General features: G+C 36.0%; 2 protein-coding genes across 2 annotated transcripts in view; both read right to left on the reverse strand.

Annotated features, from left to right (window-relative positions):
• Positions 1–892, reverse strand: part of rnf213 (ring finger protein 213) — a 37,079-nt gene extending 36,187 nt beyond the window's left edge. Inside the window, exons 1-4 of the mRNA XM_015389360.1 lie at positions 822–892; positions 433–646; positions 296–351; positions 56–221 (exon numbers count right to left, since the gene is read on the reverse strand). Coding sequence (XP_015244846.1) covers positions 56–221; positions 296–351; positions 433–646; positions 822–892 — 507 coding nt within the window. The remainder of the gene's footprint in view (positions 1–55; positions 222–295; positions 352–432; positions 647–821) is intronic.
• Positions 893–3,255: 2,363 nt separating this feature from the next.
• Positions 3,256–4,375, reverse strand: LOC107093977 (uncharacterized protein DDB_G0283697-like). The gene is made up of 3 exons (XM_015389361.1): positions 4,230–4,375; positions 3,493–4,148; positions 3,256–3,415 (listed from the first exon to the last, which is right to left on the reverse strand). Exons 1-3 carry the CDS (start codon positions 4,329–4,331, stop codon positions 3,256–3,258), a joined length of 918 nt encoding a protein of 305 aa, XP_015244847.1. The 5' UTR covers positions 4,332–4,375.
• Between the last annotated feature and the right edge of the window lie 5,142 nt (positions 4,376–9,517).

Here is a 9,517-nt window from a genome sequence, read left to right on the forward strand (position 1 = left end):
CCATTAATCACAGTTTAAAGATGGGCATTGAATCCAAACAATTAGAGATTAATACCTTTCCTCTTAACTTCATCTCCAGGATCTCAGCCAGCTTCAGCACCAGCTGGAAGGCCTGAACTACTGTTTGGTACCACGGGACGATTCGAGCAATCTTACAAGTGTACTTCAACACATTGATGCTGCTCATAAAAACTGACTGTAGGTTTCCAGATTCAGACAGTCTGACAACACAAAGCAAAAGTTAACCACAGTCCAAATACTTTAAAATCTAAGACTCTAATGAATAATTCTGTACCTTTCCCTCTCTTTGTCCACCTTTAAAAGGATGTGGCTCAAGGATTTATCAGCCAGCTGCTTGCAGATGGGATCATAAAGTAAATTTTAGACCTATAAAGGTTTAACCCTCGAGATTGACGGTAAATATTTTCTTACCTTCACATTTTCTTTATCTTTATTGAGATCTGTTTTCTCCCCACATTTTCGCAGCCTGTAGAACAGACTCTGGATCAGATGTTCCACACTGATTCCCGTCATGTTTGAAAATTCAGGAAGATCGTCAAACGGGATCAGAGCCAACCAGCTCATCAACAGCACAGGCATCTCTGCAGCTGCTGGCAACTTCTCCTGGATAAATGAGAGCATCATCCTGCAACAGAAAAGAATGTGTCAAAAAAGAGATCAAGTAAAGATATAAAGATAAAATCTGGTCTACAATAGACTTGCCTCCTTTTTTCAGGCTGGAATTGAAACCTTTCTCTAAATCTGATAAAGTCAACTCCTTTAAGTCCTGACCAGCCATCCTCTTCAACATGGGGACCCACTTTAGTCGCATCAGCTCCCGGCTGTCTGAGCTGGAATAGCAGAGGAGGGAGCAGGACGAGCTCCACCACATAGTGCTGGACACAGCAGTTCATCAGACCCACCACGGTGCTGAGGGATGATACGATTGAATAAAAAATTAGATGAATGTTGAAAATGTTCTAAATAAAAGTTGAAATAACATCAAATAAAACCTACTTCTGGGGATTTTCAAATGGAGCGTATAAATCCTTTTTCTCCATCGCGGTCTTTGAGGACACCAGTGAACACAACTTGGCCCATCCTCTGACCCCGAGGTTGATTTGACAAGGTCTTGTGACTACGAAGACAGACAGACCCAGAAGCAGAGGACTGGAGCTCCTGCAGCTCTCTGGTACTTTTTCTATTGGCTCTCCTTTTAAAATTTGCACCAAACTCTCTGAAATCATGTCTGATGCCTGCAGATACAAACAGTTGTTACTGACTGATATTAAAAGAGCAAAAGATCATATTTCAGGAATGTTAGTATCTGCAGAGCTAACCTTAACCATTGGAGGATGGGAGTTGTCTGGGTATGAAACACGAGCTAAGTTATAACTCGTAGTAAAACACATTAAGTGTTTACAGAGTCTCTCAGTGCTTTGTTTGTGTGATGGAGTCCATTTCTGGAAGATGCTGCTCAGAAGAACTGAGGCTGAAGTCTGCCAAGCTTTGGAGATTTCCTCCCCTTTGGATTTTTTCAACCCTGCCCGTTGCAGGCCAGCTGAGAAAAAATGCTGGCTCTCAGAACGGCAGATGAAGCCTTCATAAAGGTGTATCTCTATGTAAACACAAACACATATATAAATGATCGTCTATCAAAGCCAACAATGAAGGATTTATGTTGGTTACATCAAGTCTTGCATTTACCTTTAATATTCCGGTCAAATGGAATTTGAAAACATCGTGTGGCTGTTCCTAAAACTTCTCTGTTTCGCTGCTTCACACCATACCAGTACGTAATCTGAGAACCTCTGTCTAGTGTGCTTTCTTCAATAGAGAGATGTGCTTCTAACAGGTAGTCTTCCCGGTTTAATCGACTGAGAAAAAAGGTCAAAATTTATTAGAAAATGAAAATAAATACTGGCATAAAACAAGACTTTGATCTCTGTGAACTACTAACTTTGTACTAACTTTTTAAATAAAATAATAATATAAAGCTAAATTGGGGCCATAAAGTAAAAAAAAAAAAAAAGAATTTAACCTGGAAAAAAAATTGTTTAAACCAAACATTGTACCTCAAAAAGTTTGTTCAAAAGGAAAAAAAAAAATTATAACTCCAAAAAGATTTTTATATGAAAGAAACATTAAAAGAAAAAAAGGGGTTTGTTGAAAGGAAAGAATTAAAACTGAAATAAAAAGCTTTTTTTCAAAAGAAAAGCTACTTTTCAGATTAAAGGTTTTTCTTTTCAACTTGTATTTTCTAAGGTTTCATTTATTTATTTTTTTCTGAGAAATAAATATTTGGTCAGGATTAATTCCTTTTTTTTTAACAAACTATGGGTACAATTTAGCAACCTAAATCTATTCTTCAATTTATAATCTTAAACAGAGTAAATCAATTTGGAGATAAAATGTTAAAAATCTAAACGTTCAAAGAAATTGCTTTAATATCACTATATATATCTTTATAGATTTTAAAATTAACATTGACAGTTCATTACAAATGTTTTAATATCCCTAGATTTTTTTCCATGTTTTTGCACATTTAAAACATGCTAAATTCTTAAATGTACAGTGGAGGATGTTTTTTTTTGGGGGTGGATCATCAAAATAATTCGTCCTCCTAATTGTAAATCTCTGTGATGATATGTTTACGTAAGGCTGTCCTATGTGCTAGTCCCCATTTTTTACTTACCGGTGGTGAGTCTGACAGAGTGGAAAAATTGCAAATCTTCTTTTGGAAAGTAAGCTTGTATGAGCGATGCAAACAGAAAATTTTAAACAGAGCGTGCACGGGGAGAAATGGGCTTGTGCACGCTCTCTCAATGGGGGTTCCCTCTCTGGAGTGGGTACAGGGTTGTGCATGCGCATATATAGTGAAGAGGGCGGGACTTTTCAAATATTCGCCAAAATACTCCACTATACCTTTAACAGGTGGTTTTAAAGGACATCAAAAATAGCATTATATTGTAATTGCATAAATTACAAGATCTGTTAAAACTGTGTCAGTAGTGCTAGGAGAAGCATTAAATGTGTTTAGTTAACCTAAGAGTAACTTAAAGGAGATTTGCCAAATACTAAAACCCTGAAAATTTAATAATACTTTCATAGCAATTTTAATAATCTAAATGTTTATAACAAAAAAAAAAACACAAAATTTGACACAAAAGTCTGTTTTAGAAGTTAGTGTCCATTAAAAACGTTCAAAGTCAAAGATATAAAGTAAAGAGAACTGCGCATCACTGGGAGGGATACTTACACTAAATGAGTTATTTCAAATGGCATACTCCCACCCTGATGACACAAAAGGAGTGTGTCGTGTTCCTGTTTGAACCTGAACTTTTTGTCCAGCACGGCGTAGATATGGAATGTGAACATGGGAGCTCCAGGAGGAGGCCTGACCGGACTCCGATCCCTGTGAAGAGAAGAGGATTTGTTTTTATTTGTAAGGCTCAGCATCAGAGATGAACAAAGCTGTAGATTCAGACTGACCGTGTGCTTAAAGGTGCCTTGTCAGAATTTTTCAAGGTGGTGGAAGTCGCCTGTCTCTCTCCTCCAGAAACAGCTTTGGCGTATGACTTTGGTCCTTCATCTTTTTCAGGAGGACATGTTGCCTCAGCTGAATCTCCTGCAGATTGATTATCTTCATCTTTAGATGTTGACTCTGCTTTACTCCCTTTCACCGAGTTGCCATCCAACAGGGGAACAGCAGTGTGCTGCTGCAGCTTAGGCTCAGTCTCTGCAGAACCAGAAGCTTCTGGCTCAACCTTCTCCTTCGTCGATTCATCTTGGTTTGATCCGACAAAGTCTGTCTGTGTTTCCTGGTTCTTGTGAAACACAACTACAGTCTGTGTGGATTTGTCTTTACCTTTAAGTTTCTTTGTTTGCGTTTGAGCTTCCACCGTCTTTGTATTTTTCTGTGGCTTTTCAACGTTTTCTTCTTTTTGCAAGCTCTCTTCAGCCTGGAGAGACTGTTCTTCTTCAAGCACACCTTCCTCTGTCTGGCTGCTCGTGGTCTCCACCTTACTCTCTTCTTGTTCTGTTATTTCATTTTTGGCATCTGAGAAATTCTTTTTCTTCCTCTGATGTCTTCTTCGCCTCCGTTTATTTTCCTGAATGTTTCTGGTTGGGTTTTCTGATTCTTGTTGCTGGAAAATACATTTAAATGGTTTTCATGGTACATTGTTTACATCTAATAACAAGCACACATATTATGAGTTCAGCTCTACCTTAGTTCTCCTTCTTGGTCTTTTCGTTGCAACTTCATCACTTTTCCCAGATTTCTCCTCAGACTCAGGAACACTGTGGAGCTTTTCTGCCCCGTCCGCCATCTGTGGGGGTGACTTTCCACAGTCCCCCTTACTCCGATATCTATAGCACTGGTACAAATGTTTGAAAATATTCATCTTGGACATTAATGTCCTATTATTTATTTTTATTTTTTATATACAGCATTTTAATCTACAACATATCATTTGAGTGAGTTTTGAAAACAAATTCTGGGGAATAATGATTATATGTATTGTGTTTTTTTTTTTTTTTTTGGTCTATGCATACCTAATTTTAGGCATTAAAATTTGGATATTGAGAGGAGAAAAAAATGTATAAACTGTAAGTTATATAACTAGTCTGTGAGAATGAGGTTATACATTATCAGCTGTTGAGTCAGGTCCTTTAATTCAAACTGAAACCTGCAGCTGCCCACACTGATAGGTAAAACCTTTCTGGAGAAAATCTGAATGGCTAAAAATTCGGACATTGTAAAATAACTTTAAAGAAGGAGGCTTCAAGTTACAATATCCAATATTTTTGTTTAAACTTCTATTTAATACAAATGTGGAGTTAAAGCTTCAGCAAATCTCACAATTATTCAGGTTAAAGAGAAAAGAGGCATTCACAATTTTAGTCTAGTGATTAAAATTCAAGTGTATTACTAAATCCATAGAAGCTAACAGCTAAAATTTGAGGTTGTATTTATGTATATTTTTTCGTTTTATTACAAAATATACTTAATATGCTGTACTTGGATAAAATAATACAGATAAATAGGTTCCACTTTATAATTCCACAGCCATATTAACCGCTTATAATAAAACAAAAAGTCCAAATTCATTAGGTTCTGATTTTAGCTAGCTTAAGTATGCTAGTTTGACATTTATTGAGGAAGGTGTTTTCAAAAAAAAAGAAAAGGGATCTGGCTTTTTAAATCTAATATGACTTTAGTTACAATCTTCGCTTTGCATTTAATAGAAAGTTCAACGTATGATAAGCATCCTAAAGTTGTATTTTGCTTACCTCTGTGACTGTCAGCCGCAGGTTGTAAACAGAAATGATCTCTGATCGTTTATTACAGACTCCTAAGTAAGGGTAAGGGACGGTCTGCAAATGGTTCGTCTTTCTTCCAAACGTGTGTTTTTCTTGTATGTTTCTTAACTGCAAGATCCCTTTTGCGGATTGAAAAACATCTGATAACAATGGTAAAAGAAAATAAAAGAAAAAGAAAATATTTACTTAGAGATTAAGCATATTTTTACGTGTTTTTCGTGTTGCTTTTTAGTTGGTATTTGTTGACAGTCTCTAAATCGCCTGAAAGTATTTTCAGTTTCGTTTCTGCTACATCGAAGAAGAAACTTATGTCGCGTTTAGTGCTTCCTCGGAATTTGTACTTTCGATTTTTTGAGAAACAAATTGTAAAACTACAGCCTGACTTACTTTACAGCATTATTTGTCTCTTTTAGATTTCAGTAGTAGACAAATACAGAGACCAACACGTTTTTAAATAAATATATAACATAATAATTCTAACATACAGAACAGAACACAGGGAATTAATGTTTGTTCCTTTTTGAGACAAAACAGCAATTTATTTCCCTAGATGGTGAAAAAAGAGGTAATTCTTAATTTTCTCAAAGTAGATATGGAGCATCATTGTTGCAATATTATTTGCAAACGTGTGCGGAAACCTGTTTGTCTGTATCTGGATTTGTGTGTGTAAAGTGAGATTTATAGGGGGGAAAAACTTACTTGATTTGAAATTATGAATGTTGATTAGCAATAAACGAGACTGTTGGAAACCAAAGAAATGAATGAGCAATTGAAATATAATGTACATTCATATGTTTTTAGTCCTTTAACCAAGTAAAATTTGACAAATAATGCACAGATCAATTCAGGTGAAAAACGATAGCACAGTATATACATATTAGGAAATTAAAAGTTTTTAAATTATTTATAATGCAAATAACCTGACAAAGAAGATAAAATAAGGGGTTATTTATGTCTTCATTTAATATCTATTTCTGGAGAAAAATAAAAAAAGTAAATGACAGACCTATTTCCTTGTAAAATGGCTAAATGGATACACAGGCATCAATTATATTTCTTGACAGCATCACTTCTCTTCTCTTTTTTTTATTATCTTGCCCCGTTTAAACCTTCTACATTTATTGTGGTGGACTGTTGAATTTAAATTGAACACCATGATTGATCGCTGAGGACTATATACATGTATGCAAAAGCAAGACCAGGTTATATGGATTTATACTGTTTTACAGACACAAAACCCTCTTTCCACTGGCCGCCAGGATCCAAGACATGAACCTTTGAAACAAACAGAACTGAACAGAAAACATCTAATGATCTGGCCCCGAATGCTCAGGCTGAACAGAATATAAAACAAAGGAAACAGGTGAGAGGAATAAATAATAATTGAGGCAGGGAGGGAAAAAGACAGGTGAAAGAAATAACCAACAGCAACAGATAATAAGCAACAGAATAAAATAACATTTTAAACAGCCCACTGATCAGTTCTGTTTTTGGAAGATGCTCAGGTCACCTCATGTGGTCCTAGAAGGCTCCTCGGTGCCCAAGGGCATCCAGTTAGTGACCCCTACTCTAGAGTCTGAATGCTGCTGATGGAGTTTGTGGCAGAGTTTGAAACATATCTGGTAGCAAACGCAGACAAGCGAGCCAGTCTTGAATATCAAACTACAACAAATTGTATAGTGCTTATTATAATGTATATATGATCCACTACATTATTATATTTAATTTTAAAACACATTTAGAGAAAAGGGATAAAAAGATTACTTCTATAACACAGCGGCTGGGCTTGCAATGGAAATAACTATGAATTACATGCCCTCTTGGTCTCCTTGAGGTTTATGATGCCTGATCCTCCATCACTTTGTTGACATCATCTGCTTCTTCTGAGTCCTGTGGAAGTTTCACAATGTGTTATATAATAGGCTGTAAAATGCTGTTATGAACTAGAGTGATTGTATTGGTAATACCTGTTGATGGTCGAAATGAAAGTTATAATAACAGCTAGGATGTATGAATGTAAGATTACCCAATTGTTGTTTTTACACACTGACTCGACATAAACAACAAGCTCAACTAGCTTACCTTTTTTCCTTGCTTGTTTTAGAATAAACCCAGCTGAAAGAAAAGAAAATAGAAATTAACCAACCCCAACGTGTAACAGAGACCAGCAGGTCACCTCAAGGTATCAACTCATAGAAAAGCGAGTCTCACCACTGAAAGATGCAGACTGCAGTGCAGAGCATTATTATCCCCAGGATCTTTAATGTAACACAGAGACCGGGTCCTAAAATAGATTAAATAAATGTTGATGGATTAAAGATTTAACTAGACAAATATTTACCATAGGCTACTGGGGACCAGATCTTAAAATGGTCAGTGTGTATAAAAAAAACACACAACTTTTCCAGCTTTATTCATTTTATATTCCTCCCTAAACATAAGAGGTCTGATAGATGTGCAGATCACGTATATTTTAGGTCTGTCGGTTGATGACCCATTATGGATGGCTACATACCATGCAAATAAGGTCAATGCTTGAACATTTCCCTTTCTGATGTCAAAAGGGTGTCCAATACATGTGCAGACCATTTATTTTATTTTTGTGAAATACCCACTGCTTAAAGAGAGGTCTATATGATGCGAGTGTCCACTCAATAAACATCAATTTTGCAGCACCCATGTTGACATCACTACAACCTGATTACAGACTTGGAAGACATTTAGTTCCAGATGTAAACAGGAAGTTGATTGCCTATTAACAAAATGAAGGAGAAGCCCGGCAATATGATTCATGCAATTTTATGGATTTAACAGAGGTGTAGCCAGAGTTTTTTTATAGGGGGTGGCCAGGTAACAACCAACAAACACTGATGGGTGGCCGCAAGTGGATAGGCACCAGAACCTCAGGGTCAAGCCAAAGAAAAGACAAAATATGTTTTTATTAAATAGTTATTTATCTATTATTTCACTGAAGACTCCTACATGATTTGCACATCATTTTCTCTTTACCTCATATAACACAAAACCGAGTTCTGAAAAGAGCATTAATTCTGTACTTGTCATATTTAATATTACTATATTGATGTGCATAATTAACAACTGTGTTTTTGTTGTCAAGAGATTAGGAATACATGAAAAGAATTAATTAATACATGAAAAAATTTAATCAATATTCCACTTGAGAGTATTACAGCTGCAACCATCTGTATCAGAGGAGAAGAAAATGGTAGGGGTGGCCACAGGGGTCGCCAATGATTGGCTAAGGGGTGCCAATCATCAGGTTTGCATTAATTCTGCACCACATTTACTGTAGAGGTCCAGTGAATGTTGTAATTAGACGTGTAGATAATGGAAAAAATACAGGCTTTTAATTTGGTACCTTCAGGAGAACAAAATTAGAGGTGCAGAAGCAACCGTCATATCGAGGTGTTTGCGACCCGAACTACATTTAGCAGCCGAAATTAAATGTTTGGTAAGTGTTGGACAAAAAAGGTCGCCTGACATTTCCATCTGCATCTTTAGAAGACTAAAATGAGACGTTCAGCTGCGATCTAAAAAAAAAGCAGTGGGTTAATCTTTCATAGATATTTTAGTTCTATTTATCTTTTTTATGTTTTTTTTTTAATTGTTGTACCTAGAGATACTTATATAAAGTGTTCCATAAATAGCAGTTAGCATTGTCATTGTTATTATTTCTTGACTAAATCATCATTACTATCTCCGTCTTTATGGCTTAGAATCATATCTTTATTTCATGACTACCAGCTATGCGCAAGCAATATGTTCACTTAAATGAAAATGTTTGTTTTTTTACACTCATGGTTATAGATATCACACAACAGAACCACTTATTCCAATCCACTTTTTTACCTTGTTTCTTGCCACCCAATTTTGGGCTCCTTATTTGGATTTTTTACAATGAGGTCCTCAAAGTCCAACAGTCTCAATTGGGGGTCAAAGGAGATATGTTTTTACAGCATTTTCAAACGATCTAACAACTCCACATTTTCCCTGTTTTTACACTTTAACACCGAAGCATCTCATAATTATTGAATTTAGCATGTCAGACGTGAAAAAATCCATTAAGACTGGTCTAATATTTACCTTTAAGTAGGGTCACTAATGATCTCTGAGTCCCCAGATCATTTGTAGCCTCACAGTAATACTCTCCTCCCTCGGTAACTTTGAATCT

Source organism: Cyprinodon variegatus, unplaced genomic scaffold (genome assembly GCF_000732505.1).
Source record: "Cyprinodon variegatus isolate N-32 unplaced genomic scaffold, C_variegatus-1.0 Scaffold456, whole genome shotgun sequence".
NCBI lineage: Eukaryota > Metazoa > Chordata > Actinopteri > Cyprinodontiformes > Cyprinodontidae > Cyprinodon > Cyprinodon variegatus.